Source organism: Chelmon rostratus, chromosome 2 (assembly GCF_017976325.1).
Source record: "Chelmon rostratus isolate fCheRos1 chromosome 2, fCheRos1.pri, whole genome shotgun sequence".
NCBI lineage: Eukaryota > Metazoa > Chordata > Actinopteri > Chaetodontiformes > Chaetodontidae > Chelmon > Chelmon rostratus.
The window spans coordinates 28,646,816-28,664,580 of record NC_055659.1 but is presented as its reverse complement, the minus strand read 5'-3'; the positions used below and the strand labels follow the sequence as shown (position 1 = coordinate 28,664,580).

Below are 17,765 nucleotides of genomic sequence, written 5' to 3'. Positions count from 1 at the left end.
GACCAGAGAAAATCTTGTTTTCAGAGGCCCGTGGGAGAAACAACAACAACAATAATGTAATTCATACAGAAAGTGTCAGCAGGCCTTTTATTCGACAGATGTTAAAGTGAATGGATATAAACTACCACCACACGACCCCTCATATCCCAGCTGTGCGCTGCCTGCGGTCACGTGACGTGATTGGACCATTTTTCATGACAACATGTCAGGTTGCTAAGTTAGCTAGTAAGCTAGCTGTACTTAGCTGACCAAATGATGTGGCTGGAGGAAAATCCCGGTTTACTACGTGCCAACGATGGCACAACCATGGCTTTAGAGCGATGAATCGACTATGTCCGATATTCTACAGACAGCCCCGGACTCAGACGACAGGAAAACGGTAAGTTAGGCCTTACCTAGCCACCATGCTAGCTTCAGCTAATACATTGCAGTAAGCTAATTAGCTAGCGTTAAGTCTGCAGCCTGCAGCATCAGCACCACACACACCACGGCAGCGCTAACGTTACGGACTGACAGACTCAAGAAGTTCACTTTACGTTAGTGTTTCCGTGTCAAAAGAAGCGTTGTGGTTTTCAAAGTCGACAGTACAAATAAAGCAATGTCAGTAAGCTCTAAACTAATTTACTTATGACCTAAGCGCAACGTGAGATTAATAAGAGAGCTGGCGTTAGCGCACCTCCTAAGCTCGACAGCTGTTAGCTGGCTCAAGTGTCCAAACGTTGATTTCTATCTGCCGGCACAAGGTGGTAGGAAGTGAGAGGTGACCCCCCCTCTGCACCGCAGACACCGCCGGATTCCTCGGAGCTGACACACGGAGGGTCACTGTCCAGCTTCGTGCTTGTTAATGGCTCCAGCATATTTATTTAAGATGCTTAAGAGACACACCAGTGTGTCCCCCGTCATTATTATCGTACTTCAATGACAATGTGCAGTTCAGTCTCTGAGATTTATAAACTTAGCTGCTATAATAGATCTTTGTCGTGGCCCTGGTGCACGATTATAACCAGTAATAGTAATAAGGGCTCTTTTGATGCCGTCTGAATTTGCTGCTCACTGTTGAGTGAATAAATAAGGTGTGAGGAGTGATCAGAAACACAGCTTATGTTGTGGTTTAAATCCTGTATCTTGCCTGGCTATTGACTCTAATCTTTCTTCTGCTGAGTCTTATTAGCATTATGAGCTGTGTTCAGTTGAGTGGCTATTCAGAGCACTTGTTACAGGCCTGTAACTGGTGTCACCTGTGCACCATTACCTTGCTCTGCACTGAGAAGAATCCCCACAACTTTTTGCAGGCATTTTGCATAAATGTCGTGGAAACTGAAGATGAAGCTGCCAGCCCTGCTCCGCTCGCCTTGACCATTTAACAGACACACAGACGTAGTTGTAAAGGAAACTGCTGTTATTTAGGACATGGCTTTACCTCTGCTATTTACTGCTCTCATGAGGCCTGCCCAAGAGTGATATGTCATTTTCAACTTTCTGTTCTCAGTCATCAGACCCTTTCCCCTCACTCTGGGGGCTGCTTGTGTGTATCAGCTGATGACAGGAAGTGACATGACTATGTCACCATACTCGAACTTTATATATAGTGTGATACTGAGCAATAACTCCACTTCTCTAACAGTCCCAACATGCGGTTCCTTCCTTGATTTGCCGTTGCACACCGATGAAGGGGGTAATGGCTTTACTGGTAATAGCTTTTTTTCAGGCTTCTGATTGGCCAACATGGCTTCAAGGTTAGGGTTATATCACAGCCTGTGGCTTTGACAGCTCCTACAGTGCTTCAGTTGTGTTTTTGTGTTTTCATTTAGATGGATATTTTTAAATACCAGTACTTTTGTGGGTGGTGTTTTTATAGAACAAAGGAGGAAAAACCCAATTTGCCCTAAAATGATGAATAAATCAAAGTTTTGCTTTAGCTTTCTAATTAGAAGCCACACACCAAATGGTAAATGGACTGTATTTATGATGTTTTTCTAGTCTGATGACCACTCAAAGCGCTTTTTACAGCACAAGTCTGCATTCACCCATTCGTACGATGCCACCTGCTCGTTACAAGCATTAACCATTCACACATACTCACACCTATTTGAGGGCACATATACTTGGACATGTAGACTGCCGAGGCCAGGGATGGAATCACAGACGTTCTGATAGGTGGATGACTGCTCTACCTCCTGAGCTACAAGAGGTACTCTGTGTCTCCATGGTCCAGGCTTAGAGTAGGATGTTGTTAATACCCCTGACAGCAATGCTGCAGTCTTGTGAAGGCTCTGTGGTCTGCTGGTTCGCCTGCGGTCTGATTAGGATCCCTGGACCAGACACATTGTCATAGATTGAGTGTGGTGTGAGGAGCGCTGTCGCGTTGGCCATATTTCTTTATTAGCACACTGAGTGGAAATGACTCTCACATCCCACGCTCATTAGCAGCGTCTCTGAAGGATATCTCAGCCTTCACACCACCTCTCATGCCCACCAACACACTGGCCTCCCAGTGGAATGAGCTTATGGAGCCACTGTGTGAAGTGTTTTGGTTAGTTTGAAAGTGGCTGAGTGAAGAGATTTATTTGCGGTCACTTTATTAGCTCAGTTTCGTATAATTGTTAATATTTGATGCACATACGTCACATTTGTCATGAAGAACACCTTCTCAATCACCAGCGTGTTATCAAGAGCTTCCTATAAACAATGCCAAGTGGTGTCGGGCTCCGTCAGGACAGACTGCTGAACTGATTGGATAGCCTTCTTTCCGGCTGTAATGTTGGAGACACTTCAGCCAGTGTCATACTAGGGTTTGGTGCCATATTAGTTTGTAACAAGAAGTGTGGATTACAGTGTAAAAGAAGTCCAAAAACAGCTGTGGATGGAAACAGGCTCTTACTTTACATCATCAATTATTCATAGACGACAGGAGCCTTACTCTTAACATGAGTGGCACTGTGACCAAAATGTGACCTGTCTCTGAAGTTGCTTTTCAATTATTGTCACCTTTATGTGGAGAGATAATGACTATCAGATGAAACACTAACACTTTAGGAAAATAAAGTGCATTTTCCAGACATTGGCCCTTAGATAATGGAAACCACTGTTCTTGTGTCAACTGTTATTTCAATGCAAAAATACTTATTTACAGGTGGTTGAATGACTTGTGAATGCTTACATTTGGCCTTAAAGGACGTATGGCAGGTTAAAAGCCTGACACACTGAACGCTCAGACAGGTGTTTTCATTGTAGTTCCAGTACAAATAGATTCATAGCATGCATTTTTAGTATAAAGCAATAAAATGTTTAGATTCAAAATGAGTCAGAAGTATTATTGTGGCATTTGATAAGTTTTTCAAATGTGTATTTTGTTGAACAGAAGACTAGCAGCTTAGCAGCTTCACTTTTAGATCCTGGTGGAATGCTGGCTCATTGTCCTGCTGTCGGAGCTTACTGGGACTCTTGAATAGAACAGAGCCATGGCTAATGTTTCTAGTAACATCTGTACTGAAAAAAAAACCTCTTTAAAAGGAGATTTATGAACTGTTTGTATCAGAGTTTCCACACATCATATTTTGTGTTACATAAATATAATCACTTATTGTTGAAAAAACAAAATGTGTTCAAATAATTAACTGGACTTTTCATTCATGTGTCACATATATCAACATTTAATATTACATAGCCTCTGTATCCTCTGTACTCTAGTTACAAACCATAGTTTTTATTCATTATGCGACTTATTGCTGCAACATAATAAAACTTATGGGTGATTGTATATTTTATATTTGCAGGGTTAGAGTTTCACCTTGTTTTCGCTCAAGTCAATACTTGTGCCTTTGGTTGTTTGAGCGTGTGTCGTTGGCTGCAAGTGATCCACAGTAGCTTCAGCTTCAGTTTGGAATCTTGTTTCTGCTAGAGACGACTTTTCTTGGCATTTTCGCTTTGAAACTGACATTTTACTTTGCTGGTGTTTTGGAACCTGCTGCCTATTGTTTCACCTTCATTATACTTCTCTCATTCACACACTGAGTTCTGCTGACTGCACTCTTCTAGTTTGTGGCATTAAAATGTTCTAGACCAGTGGTTGCCACAATGAGTGGCAGGGCCCCAGGAGTGCTAAGGCACGGCATTTCTTTGCCTTCCAGTGGGAGCATGACAGAAATCAGTTGGGGAACCACAGCTCTAAAAAACATATAAAGAAGAGAGAAAATCAGTAAACAAGTGAAACTTTACCTTATATGACTCCTTACTCTTTGATTAAGCATCCTAATTGACTTTATCAAAAAGGACGGAAACAGCAAAGGTCAATGAATCATTAGCCCATCAAAAAGTTAGCTTGTGAAGTACAAGGACCTTGCTCAATTGTTAATGGACCACAGTGATGCAGAGAGCTGTAAAGGTGCAGAGTTTCACTCCTGCAACCCCAGTTAGCACAAGACAGGAGACACATTAGAGCTTTGTGTGTAACGCGAGAAACAGTTGGTTCCCTCAGTTAAATTGACACTGTGGGAGATCTGTGTGCTACAACTCGAATATCAAGACACATAAATCAGATGAGCAAGTCAAGAAGTATTGCTCTGAAGCTCCACGATAGCAGGTGGATATATTCACTTGAATAATAGATAAATGTGGCATCAGCCCAATATAAAAGGAGGAATTTGCCTAATCTCTCATATGCAGTTTTAACATATTCCAACAGGTTGCAACTCAAACATACTCAGATTGAGGTCCAGCTGAGTGTGACGGTGCCGTGTCGCTCATCTTGAAGCCTGTCTGTTTGGCCTGTTCAGGTGCTGCTGAAGTCAGTGCGGTTTGTAACTCAGCACCTTGGATCTTGGGTTTGTGCTCGTGCTCCCCCTGTTGTCCCCAGGCCACACCCACCTGCTCCCAGAGGTGCAGCGGTCAGACTGACACATGAGCTGCTGACATGGTCGCTTAGTTTGCACGTTTCCCTCACTCCCCTGGGTTATCTTGCCAGGCAACGCCGCTCACGCTCCTCATATCTCATTTGTGGTGCACCTTGTGACTGTTTAAGCTTCTGCTTGTAAGCGGTTTTGTTTTTTTTCCTCTTTTTTTCATCTGCCTTTGACACACAATGTTTGTTCACACCTTTCAGCCCCTGCCATGGCAGCTGGTGTCAGCATACTGAGTGACTTGTCTTACTCCATGAGTGGAGCCCGCAGTGGAGAGATCAGCGCAGAGATGGAGACAGGTAGGAGAGCTCTGCAACGCAAAAACAACAACAAGGAAAGCTGCTGTATTTATCTCTGTTTATTTAGGTTTAAAGCAGTGGCACAAGACTAGACTTTGCTGGCCAGCTTTAGCATCAAGACAAAGCTTTCAGGTTAAACAAACAAAAGTGATTTGTTATGAGTAGAAGTGTTATGTATATAGCTCTACAGTAGTTTTACTATAAATTTAAAGTCTACAAGATAGAAAAAATATATTTCAGGGGTCAGCAGGTCTGTTATCTGACAAGGATTGTTCCCAAAGTACGTAAAGGTTTACAGAAACATCCATCCACATTACATCAGTAAACATAATTACATGAGTAAAACACAAACACCATGTTTAGTATTAGTATTGATGCCGGTGGTTACTGGTGTTCTGTGAAGGAGACATCTGTCATCATGGATGTGGCCGGTAGCATGGCCAGGGAACACTGTCATATCTCATAAAAAGTCAAACATTTCAGTGTTGGCTAACCTGATGATGACCAGTGTTTTAGAGGCAAATGTATTTTTTGCATTTATTAGTGTCTTTTCAGTAATGAGTGTGTTTAGATGCACTCTGAATTGGAGATGTTTATATATAGAATCTGTCCATATCACTGCCATCAGGATTAAGATTTGGTTTGGTTTGGTGTGGACCTCTGACAATCTGTCTTCTCTAGAGCCAATTTTGTGGGTTGACCATCTTTAAAGTGAATTGAAGTTAAGCTAAATAAAAATAAAGAGGATTTGATCATAATTGCCTGTTTTCTGTACAACAGCCTAAAAAAACACACAAATGGAACAGTAGGAGTTTAAGTGATTCAACTGGTTTTAACCTAAAATGAATGAATAGGTGTGTCAGAGCCTGTTACATGATGAAGCATGATGAAGTGTTTGTTTTTATACACATGTAAGCTACATGTCGTTGTTTGGTACTTGTGTACACATATCTGAAATGTTAATTTCTGAAAGTGTTTTGATCTTAATTGTGGAAGAAAATGTCGTTCCTGTGGTCCTGACTGTAAGACTGAATAGTAACCAGCTCAGTGAAAACCTGCCTGCAGGTAGAAAAGAAGAGGACTGGTAATTTTTGCCTGATTTTCAGTGTACTTCATTTCGTGGCCAAAACATTAGACGTCATGCTTTCTGTTGCTGCAGCCCTCTCTCATCTTTGCTGTTTGCCAGTCTGCCCGCTGCTCCCACACACTGACAGCCTCAGCGAGCCAGCAGTATCATTTCACCTTTTGGCTTCAGTTTGATGGAGGACTGGCTGCTGAATTGTTGAGAAGCCTTCAAGCACAATGTCTATATTACAATATTACAATTACATAGTCGAGTTTTAAACCAGTAGATACAAGTTCTCCCATTTTTACAGCTCTTCTGGTATTTATTAACATAACCTTAATTGTTATTGACAGTAACTGCAGGCAATAGAAGTGATAGTAAAAAATGTATGTGCTCCAAGGCCATAAAACAATCCAGTTGTTGCTTTTCTTACTTTTATTTGATCAATGACTGAATTTTACATTAATTTGGACTGTGATATCTTTCAAGCATTTGTTGTTACAATGATTGTTAGCATTTTCTACAGTAAAACAAGGAAAATGTTAAACTTCTGATGAAAATAATAAGAAAACTTTTATTTGCTATTTAGTAAACCGTTTGGCTATTGTTGATTCAGTCAGAAGCAGAAAAGGGGTTTCATTGTGAACACGTGTACATGCTGTGTGTTAGCCAGATGTACGACCTTGTAAGCAAGCGAGTATTTTCCTCTTTCATTTATAAGCCGCCTCCCTCAGATCTGTGTGTGTGTGTGTGTGTACTTTGTGTGCACAACATTCACCTCCATCCACCTCCCACTGACGACTTTGGAGATGGTTGCCATGGTGACCCTTCAAATGCTGCTGATGAACTAATAGGTTGCATTTGCCTCTCTTTGCCAACGGGTGATTGTTGAGTGATGATTCACCGTGGGCACAGAGCTGTTGAACCAGGCGTCCTTGTTAGTACAGTGATGCTCGTAGTGCAGGCAGCAGCACAGCCCGCTCTGTAAGATGCCACTACACCATGGACGGCACTCCATAGCCGGGGAGATGACGGGCAGCGTAAAGAGGCATAACCGCAGGCACTCGGCCTCGGACATCCTGCTGAAGGTCCTGCAGCGCAGACGCAGCTCTGCCCTGGAGATCCTCTCCTCCTCCTCCCACAGAGTCATGGTGGCCGTCAGCATGAACCAGCCTCAGCCTCCCGCTGAACGCAAGACCAGGAGATGTAACCACACTGAAGAAATAACTAGTGTTTTGCATTTAGGGATTTGATTATGACCTCAGCTGCTCGGAAAGCGCGCACTAAGCACTGAAAAGTATCTTCAAATTGTTCTTGTGTTTCTTTTTTTTTTGCTTTTTCTCTGCAGCCAATGCTAGGGTCCCAACAGCAAAGTACACCAAGATGGGGGAGACCTTAAGGCACGTCATCCCTGGTCACATGCAGTGCTCCATGGCCTGTGGAGGAAAAGCCTGTAAATATGAGAACCCCTCTCGCTGGAGTGATGAGGAACAAGCCATTAAAGGACTCTACTCGTCCTGGTACGTTGGTCAGTCTTACCATACCTTTTATGCAGCCCTCAGTGTTAGCGCTGTGCTCAGTCAGCACGGGTCACTTAAGTCCACATCCGTAGTTACATGAAAAGTCAATACATTTGTTCTGGTTTTTGCATCAGTGAACAAGTGAGATCATTAGTTTCAACGTGTTTGTATTTGGATATCTTTTTTAAAAGGGTCTTTGGTATCTTGAGCTCTTTAAAATTGGGGTTAACTTGCTAAACAGTCCTAATTCAACATTTGTTTTCTATGGTTTTGCTATATCTACCACATCTCCCTCTAACTTGTCATATTTTTCACATACAGGATTACTGACAACTTGCTAGCTATGGCAAGGCCCTCTACTGAAATCATAGAGAAATATAATATAATTGAACAGTTCCAAAGGTACAGTAGTCTCCTTCTATCACACCTCATTTGAATTAATTTAATTTATTAACATTGAGATTAACAGTGAAATAGTGATTGATTGTTGAATGGTTTGCTCCACGTGCAGCAGTGCTGTCACATGTCAGTGTGCTGTGATGCATGTGTTGTGTTGACTTGTTGTGGTGTAGTGTGTGTGGACTTCTCTGTACACTGACACGGAGCTGTTGCTGTGCTCAGGTGTGGCTTGAAGACGGTCATCAACCTACAGCGACCAGGGGAACACGCCAGCTGTGGCAACCCGCTGGAGCAGGAGAGTGGTTTCACTTATCGACCGGAAACCTTCATGGAGGCAGGCAGTGAGTCTCTACATCCATCCTCACCAGCACGTGCTGTAAACTTCCTAACGCAAACCAATAAAATATGTATTTGACGTGCAGAAGAGGTACTTAATGAGAGAAAAAAAAATCCTGAATGTAGTCCATGACATACACATTAGGTGATGGATATATGTGTTCTGAGAGTGCCTGTGATGTGAGTGATTTGATCTAATCAGAGGGCATGCTTACATTACTTTCTATTTGACAAGAGGCTTGTGCATTTAACCCATTAGGAGGAAAAAGATGGAGAAATTCTGACTTTGTAAAAAGGATGTAGTCGTATTAGTATTTCTGCATCACTTAATTAAAGAGACTGCACCACACATGGTAGTTCTAAGAGCTTAGTTGCTAGCTAATATTTAGAGCCACCAACTGCTGGATGTTGCTTATGTGACTGTAACTGCCACAAACTCCGGAAGAATAACTTAATTACTGCGATTGACAGTTAGCAGAAACAGCTAGCTAGATAGCAACAAACTAGCACAAGCATAGATGTGATTACATTTATGGACCAAGACAACAGACAGAAGTTTTAGCATCTTCACAGGCTCTCACAGCCCTCTCTCACCCACACAAAACACTTGACTGAACGATGATTGACCTGATTAGAGATCAGATAAATGCTACTACATGCTTGGTTTTTGATCGTATGAGTTGAAATCTCAAGTCTTTGATGCTACTGGAGATGTCTCCTACCAACAGATTTCTATTAATGAGAGCCTTAGTAGAAATAATCGCCTCTGAGAATGTAGTGAGCACTTAATACAGTATGTAAACTACATCGTAGATGTATTTATAAATACGTGGTGCGACCCATCCGTAATTTCCACATTTGTATAAGATGTAGATTACTGCATGACGAGAAAGTAGTGGTAGAGAAGGAGTCTCTGTGGAGCACGTTAAACCTCTATCTGTTCTCATGTATTACACGTGAGAATGAGAAGCAGTTATTACATGAGAGACTGAGGTAGATTTAACATTCTCCTCCAGCCATCAGTGTTTTGTGTTTTGCCTACATCCGGAAAGTGATATGGTCCCTAGTAACCAAGTAATCGCAGAGGGATTCCACATGTGTTATGTCTTTGGATGTTGCCAATCTTGATTTCTCTTCCTAACAAGCTCTCCTGAGATCTTTTCCCAGATCACCTCATCAAAGCATCAGCTGCATTGTGAATAGTGCCATCTTTCATTTTACACTCAGTATTAAGCCTCCGGTACAAACACCGGCTTGTTGTCTTGCTGAAGGTCAGAATCATACACAGTCCTTCACACTCCAGTTTAGAAGAAATTCAAAATGTCTCTCGTACAACCACAGTAATAAGTGATGAATGTAATAAACAAATAAGCAAATCATAAATTAAATCAGAAAAGGGATGGAATGAATTTCATTCATCAAAGTCTGTTTCCAGGAGTATCGCTGCATGTGTGAAAAAAGTTGTAGAAAACCTTCAGTGTCTCCAGAACGAGCTGTGTGAAGTCTGATAAATGTCCTCAAGTGATGTCACTTGAGTCACTGTTGGCTCGGTCTGAAGACTACAAGTTTGAAACTGAAAACAACTCTAGCTCCTCATCTCTGCTTGAGCCTCGTAGCTTCAGGCTACGTTAGCCACTACTAGTATAAAATCCCCAAATTTACAACTGACCTCTGAGTGGTTATGTGTGTGGGTTAAAGAAGATGGCATCTCTGGCTCTGCTGATCAGTAAACTGATCATCTTGAGTCCAGTAGTGTTATATGTAGGAGTGCAATGCTAAATCAGCAGAATGCTCTTAATGTACAAAACAAAAATCTATGTGAGATAAAGTGCTTAGGTAGATATTGAACACCTCTGAATTCTTCTGGCTTTGTGCATTTCAGTTTATTACTACAACTTTGGGTGGAAGGATTATGGTGTGGCATCTCTGACAACAGTCCTTGACATGGTGAAAGTCATGTCCTTTGCTGTCCAGGAGGGGAAGCTGGCTGTCCACTGCCATGCCGGTCTCGGAAGAACAGGTTTGTACCACCAGCAGTTTCAAAGTGTTTAAATCCTCATTTATGTTTGTAAAGTATCGTTTTTGTCATTTGCTTGTTGTTTCTCATCATGTAGGTGTGCTGTTGGCTTGTTACTTGGTTTTCACGTCCCGGATGAGTGCTGACCAAGCCATTCTGTTTGTGCGAGCCAAGAGACCCAATTCCATCCAGACCAGAGGCCAGCTCCTGTGTGTCAGGGAGTTCGCTCAGTTCCTGGTTCCTCTTCGAAGCGTCTTCTCCTGTGCAGAGCCCAAAGTGAGTGCCGTCACCTTGTCCCAGTACCTCACCCGGCAGCGCCACCTGCTGCACGGCTATGAGGCTCGGCAGATGAAGAACGTGCCAAAGATCGTCCAGCTGGTGTGCAGGCTCCTCATGGACATTGCAGCCAACAGACAGGTGGTGATCGAGGAGGAGTGGCTGGAGATCCCCGACCTCACCGCGGAGGTGGAGAAGACCGTGTCCCAGCAGGCTCTTCAGCAGCTCGGGAAAGAGATGAGAGGAAAAGGGATTCCTGTTCCACCTTGTTCATCTCATCCTCTCAGTCCAACCGCTCTGCAGTCGAGGCCTTTTCATGATCAACCTCTTGCCAGTGATAATGAGCTTGACCCTCTGTGGAGGCAGCAGAATGTAGAAAGCCCTTTCAGATCCTCTCTGTCCAACAACAGGAGCCTCAGTTACAGCGATTCTGTCCTTCACAAACTTGGACCACGGCAGCTTCAATCAGGAAACTTGAAGAGCAACAAACCAATCAACTGGCGGATCAAACATTCCTTGTCTCACAGCAGCCTTACAGCCTGCATCCCCCCCAAATTCTATGACCTCTCTCCTCAGGACATTATCAGCAGCATTCAGGACCCCAGTACAGAAGCACAGCAAGACATGGGATCCACCTTTCTAAAAAAGCGGCTACTCAGGGGCCATCATAGTTGGTCTTTAGATCTGTCTGAGCAGGGAAGAAAATCCCACTGTAACGCCACACAGCCAGACTTATCAACCAACCAACTGGTAACCAGTAAGGAGCAGCTGGATGTGGATGTGTCAGTGGGTGGAGCAGACCGTGGGGATGTCACAGAGGTTCCCTTCATCACTCTCCAGTCTGAGTTCTCCCCAGAGAACAGATGCCTGTTGGTGGCCAGAGCTCTGGCCATGGACCTGACAGACAAGGATCTCACCTCCAAGGTGTCACTGTGGCAGGTAGAGTAACCTGTAAGATACTCTCAAATGTACTGTGTAGTAATTATTCTGGACAGTAGTCTGGTCTAATATTATGCCCATCTGCATTCTGAAGACATGACCATTTAAGTGTGGTCATGTACCTGGAGCCTCAGCTAGTTGCCTGGCAACCTCATGGTGATGGCATGTCTCCAGGAAGTCTCTGTGCCCTACCACAAAATAGTTCAAAATATATTCAGTAAAACTCCAGTATGTTAGATTTAAATGCAGTACATACAATATAATATGTGAAGTGGTGAGCTTTGGGAGTGAAACTTTACCTTTGGACAGGCTACCTGTATTTCCATGTCCAGCCTTTATGCTAAGCTAAGGTAACCAGTTGGTGGTTCTTGCTTCATATTATATAACAGACAGACATAAGAGTGATTTTCATCTTCCCATCTAACTCTCTGAAAGAAAGCAAATAATCTTGGTGAACTGTTCCTTTAATGTCAATAAATTATAACTACGTAAATGTTGAGATATTGAGGAGGTTGCCAGCTTCTGCAAGTCACCTCACTTGGTGTGCTACCACATCAGATTTCATGGGAACGCCTCTTGAAGAACTTTTTATGCCTCTGTGCAAGCGACAGCTGTGACCAGAGGCTTCAGGAGGCCTTGTGAGTGCAACATGTCAGGGACGCCTTGAGAGAATTTCTCCAAATTTGGCACAAATGTTCACTTGCACTCCCAGATGAACTGATTGCATTTTGGTGGTCAAAGGTCACTGTGATCACACACAACACATTTTTGGCCATAACTCAAGAATTTGTATGTTATTTATGACAAAATGTAACACAAACATCTCACAGGATAAAATTATGAAGTGATGACATTTTCATCCAAAGCGTCAAAGGTCACCTTCACTGTGACGTCATCATGTTCAGCACTGCTCATTATTCAACAGCGTAACTCAGGAACAGACGGCAGACTGTGACTATATTTCACATTTGGTCAGATACTGAATTGGTGACACCAATCTTTGGCATCCACCTTGAGACTGTGCTGATTGTGTAGATCTCCTGTGCTGCCGGGTTGAAGATTTGTGTGAAGCATCCACTGTTTGCAGTTTGTAGCTTCTTTGCAGCAAAATCCAACATGCTGCTGATATTGAGCTTCAGGTGATGCTGTTGTTGCTCCATCTGATGAAGCTCTATCAGTCCACTCTGCTCCTCTGGAAAAATGTCTCTTAATGAAGACAGCAAGTTTCTGGCGGGAAACTATTCACTGGAATCGTAAATGTCAATATAGTGACTACGTCTGTTTTGCCAAAAAGATACAGTAGAATTCTAATCATCATCTCCATCATACTTTTTCATAATAATGTAGAAAATGTAACATCCAGTGCTGAACATGCCCCCTGTCAGACCTCAGGCTGTTTCTGGGGAATCAGCACCTTGTTGTTGTGCTGGATTTAATTCTTGATTGAAGACTCTTACTCCTCCTGTGTGTGATAGATGTTCACTCATGTCACTTAGTAATGAAGCACTTGCTCAGCGCTATTTATTTCTTTTATCCACAGTTCAGTATGAAAAAAAAAAAAAACATTTACACTGCACAACATGTATGCAGAGCTTCTGTTTACTGGTGAACAGTTGCTTAACAATTTTGAGAATCCCAACCATAAAAACACAACCTTGATAGACTACTGTGCTCTCATTTTTCATCTACTGCAAACCGGACAGAACTATAACAATTTTAGTCCTTTGTTATCCTGGTTTAAACCTGTATGTTTTGCCTAGCGCCACTTCATAGTGCTCGTTATTGTGATGTGCAGACAGAGCTGAACTCCAGAGAAGGAGCTTGGGAGAGGCTGTGTATGGAGAGGGATCCTCTGGTCCTGTCCAGTCTCATGTGGTCGTGGCTGGAGCAGCTGAAGGACCCAATCATCAGCAGTGAGGATATAAAAGGCCTCAGTGAGAAGAACGTAAACCCACAGAGCGCCCTCGACTCACTGGAAAAGGTAGGTGGCTTAAATATGTTCCACAACATCAGTGTCTGAGGCAAACAATGATAACAGACACTCACTGTTGAACAGCTCTGTTTCAGACAGCTGTTCAGCTCAGTGTCCAGTAACACTGAAAAACGTGACACAAGTTATGGCATAAATTCTAATCCTGGTTCTTCTCAGACTATTTGTCTCAGGCAGAATGTTCTGTATGAGAAATTTACTTCCACTTCTACAGATTTCTGCTGTTTCACACAAACACAAAATGATACAAAGTGTGTGTAGAACCGGTGAGACTCCAGCTCTGAACATACTGGAAAAGTCTGTAAACACGTGTTTCAATTGATTATTTTATGTTTTTAAATAGTTTTACGTTTCGATTTTAGTCTGCATGCTGCCATTTTATTTAAACATAATAATGTTTCTAGTATGAATAGATTGTCAGAATACAGTCAGAATTGCTCTATAAATGTGCAGTTTGGACAAAGAGACAGTAAGGGTTTGGAATATTTGACCTGCATTGGGCCAAAACTGCACATTTGAATTTATAATATTAATAATGATAATATTTGTATAGCACTTTTCATACAAAAGGAAATGTAAAGCACAGAGTGCTTTACAATCAAAGATAAAGAAGAACCCACCCACACACAAGCACAAAAACTCACACAATCAACACTCACGTTACATCTTGATGAACTTAGTACTGTACACTATTTGTAGAAATACTGTATAACACTGCAAAACAGAGTCACTTGTAATTTCTGAAACAGCAGTTATCTGCTATCATCTCAAACAGTACTCGTCCACAGTATCTCATATGGACTGGTGGTCACTACTTAGCTCACATATATGATTTAGCATGTTATATCATTTAGCTCGTCACCGGACTACCTTTTGTTCATGTGATTTCTGTGATACTGGCATTGCCTTTAAAAGAAATCTGAAAATGCAAGTGTGAGACCTGTTGTCATGTAAACTGATAGTACCGTGCCTCCCTCTCCTCTCCACTGACAGGGCCACAGACTCACTGTGCTGTGTATCCTCGACTGTGCTGCTCATCTCCTGCCAGTGCCTGAAGACGTGGAGACAAGTTTTCTCAACCAAACAATAAAAGTGTTTACTAAGGTGAGTACTAACATCAGGTGCATATTGAATATATTAAGATGTGTGTCTTGTATGCATGAGTTGGTTTCATCTGTTCTCTCCAGATTGACCCTGCCTCAGGGAAAAATGAGTCTTTGTACACGACCCTGAAAGAAATCCTGACTCCCATTCTTCATGAGCTGTGTGACAAAACTGTGGAGGAGGATGAGGACTCCTGATCCAGCCTCAACAAGACTCAGAAACGGGGTTCCATTCTCATTTTTGGGCATTACTGCTGAGATCTGCCAATCTTTAGTCTTTAAGATATTTGAAGATTATGTCATTTGAAGGTTTAGCATTTCATTTATCTGGAAAGCTCTTAATAGACTCTAAGCACTGCCATTCTCTGTGTTAATGTGCCACTGTGCTCAGTTGGAAAGCATTTATTTTGTCATCTGTTTTACTGTAATATTTGTGAGGGACTAGATGTTGCTCTTAATATCTGTTAGTTGGTAGGAAAATGACTGAGAAACGCTCTCATGATGTTAATGGGATGTTATTTAATGTGTAGATCAGCTGTCAAAGCTGTTTGGAGGGGGGTCTTATTTAAACCAAAACATGTTTTTACACTGTGCAGATGCTACAATGTGTCTTATTTATTCAGATCTTATTTGAAATGCAGCAGTTGGTTTAATAACGATATAACCTGATGACAAGTTGGAAGGTTGCTTTGTTCATGTAGAATGTAAGGTGTTTTGTTAGAGTCAAATGCAAATTATGATTATTATTGTTATTGCAATGCAAATTCAACAGGCCACAGTGCATTCGCTTTTCCAATCAATTTTATGTCCTTAATACTGCGTGCACCAAAAACCTCTCACTGTACTGTTCTGTTGTACATGCATTTGTGAAACATCAATCTGCCTCCACTGTTGCATTTAGCAAAATGTTTTCTGCCTCAACTCAAATGGCCTCCGTCAGGACTCTGTATCATGCTGCTTTGTGTACCGTCAGTGTGTGTGTATGTGTGTGTAGCTGTTGAGAGGAGTCAGTGGCCTCTCACCTCATATATGTCTCATGTATGGACGCAAGTAGCGTAGATCTGCAGATGCACTGAATGTGGAACACTGATGGTAATAATCGTGTGAAGGACGTGAGACATTGTACTGTGTTGAATTTTCAACGAGCACTATTTTTTTCATTGTTACAATGAGCTACTTCTTACAGAATTAAACACAACTTACTGCAAGCTTTGAGTGTTTTCATGGATTTTTCTCATTTAATCTTATCAGCAGTCCAACATCCACTTTAGAAAGAAAAGGAAAGTGTGCCTCCTGGTGTTGTCTCAATGTTAAAGCATCAAACTCGTTTCATGCCAAAAAGGTATTCATCATTGACTCTCAAACGTGTGCTACTATACAAATGCAATGCAACAATGTCATCTTCAGACCTTTACTCCCAAAACTGTATTGGCACATTATTATGGCTGATACATGCAGGCATTACTGTAAAGGGGATATTGTTTATCATGATAATCTCACTTGTATATGTGAATTCAGCTTGATGTGACCTCATAAATGTGACCATTGTGTGATTCAGTGTTTAGTATGTCATCCCTTAAGTAATTAGCTAACATCAGTCATTGTTCCTTCAAGTCATACCACGATGATTTGGTGTTTTCTGAAACATTTCTCTTCTTTGTGGGTTTGTAGAGTCTGACTGGGCTCGATGTACATCTTATGAACAAATTAGTGATAATATTGATCGATGAAAGTTAAACAGTGCAACTGCTGGTTGGTCAATTTAAATTGCAGAAACTAGCATCCATATATTTACAAATGTACAATGAACAAGCAATGCTATACACGCACTACACACACAAACACTATACTACTGGTGTGTATCAGTGTGTTAATGAATGCTAACGGCCAACAGATGCATACTGACAGCTGACAAACTGTGTGTCCTGACGCTGTTATGTCTGTTATCTAACATTGGTCAATAATATCAGCTGGCTGATAAATCGTTCACTGTCAAAAAATCAAGCAGGTGACTTTAAAATTAATGTGGATCTTAATGTGAGGATTATTCATACATTGTGATGAGAGTTATTGCTGTAGTCCCCACTCCGAAACAGCAGGGGGAAATAGTGCGCGCTATAATCCCGTTGTAAAATGCGCCAACAAGCCACGAAAAAGAAGCAGTCACAGGGTGGAGGAGCGTTTCGACATGGCAGACAGGTGGGAAGACTGTATTAATCATTCATTTTTTAAAATGCGTATACCTTAATGCCGGTACATCTTTTCTTTAAAACACTTTACAACAACACCTGGTGTTAATTTGTAGCGGAAGAGACAGCTACTGTACTTCATACCGACGTTTGCTGGTCTGGACAACCATGCGGGAACGTGCTGCGAGCTAGCTGTTAGCTCGACTGGACTAGCTAGCAAGTTGTAAGGAATGGTTAACTAGCGTAGCTGGTGTGATGTGGTGCAACAGTTAGAGCACTCAATATATGCTTTAAATTGCTGCATTTAGTAGAACTTTGCCATGGGCGAGTAATATCCCAAAACGATGTTGTAGTTTTTAAATGCCCAGTCACGTTGGCTAATTATTAGAACTAGCTAGCTTGCTAGCGTCCATTGCCTGTTGAAGGAGTGTTTCTATCTAACAATAAGAGTTGCTTATTACCGTCGAATCTCCTCAATCAAAAGACGGTCCAATAATCAAGGTAACCGAGTAGCCCTGAATGAAAACGAGTGTTCATGATAATCTGGAATGGTATTAGGTTCGAACTGGTTCCGTACGCGTGCACGCGCAGTGTTCGCCTAACAGATGCAGTAATGGTCCGAGTTAGTCACCGTTTTAAAGTATTTCTTCGTCTTAATGCCTATTGTCATATGAGGCTGTAATGTAGTGATCAGCATGGCCGTTGCCTCGAGAGAGAAAAAAAATGTTCAAGA

The 17,765-nt window shown here is 42.0% G+C and overlaps 1 protein-coding gene across 1 annotated transcript; it reads left to right on the top strand.

Annotated features, from left to right (window-relative positions):
* The first annotated feature begins 212 nt into the window (after window positions 1-212).
* Window positions 213-16,024, top strand: ptpdc1a (protein tyrosine phosphatase domain containing 1a). The gene is made up of 10 exons (XM_041956567.1): window positions 213-379; window positions 5,102-5,197; window positions 7,612-7,783; window positions 8,105-8,185; window positions 8,405-8,523; window positions 10,401-10,538; window positions 10,633-11,750; window positions 13,546-13,731; window positions 14,734-14,844; window positions 14,928-16,024. The coding sequence occupies exons 2-10, from the start codon at window positions 5,110-5,112 to the stop codon at window positions 15,039-15,041; spliced, it is 2,127 nt and encodes a 708-aa protein (XP_041812501.1). The 5' UTR covers window positions 213-379; window positions 5,102-5,109; the 3' UTR covers window positions 15,042-16,024.
* Window positions 16,025-17,765: the final 1,741 nt, after the last annotated feature.

Excerpts from the sequence above, each read along its gene's own strand:
- ptpdc1a (XM_041956567.1), top strand. The coding sequence starts at position 5,110 with ATGGCAGCTGGTGTCAGCATACTGAGTGACTTGTCTTACTCCATGAGT. Across the intron at positions 8,524-10,400 it reads AACCTTCATGGAGGCAGGCA|TTTATTACTACAACTTTGGG; the intron begins GTGAGTCTCTAC and ends TGTGCATTTCAG. Across the intron at positions 11,751-13,545 it reads CCAAGGTGTCACTGTGGCAG|ACAGAGCTGAACTCCAGAGA; the intron begins GTAGAGTAACCT and ends TGTGATGTGCAG.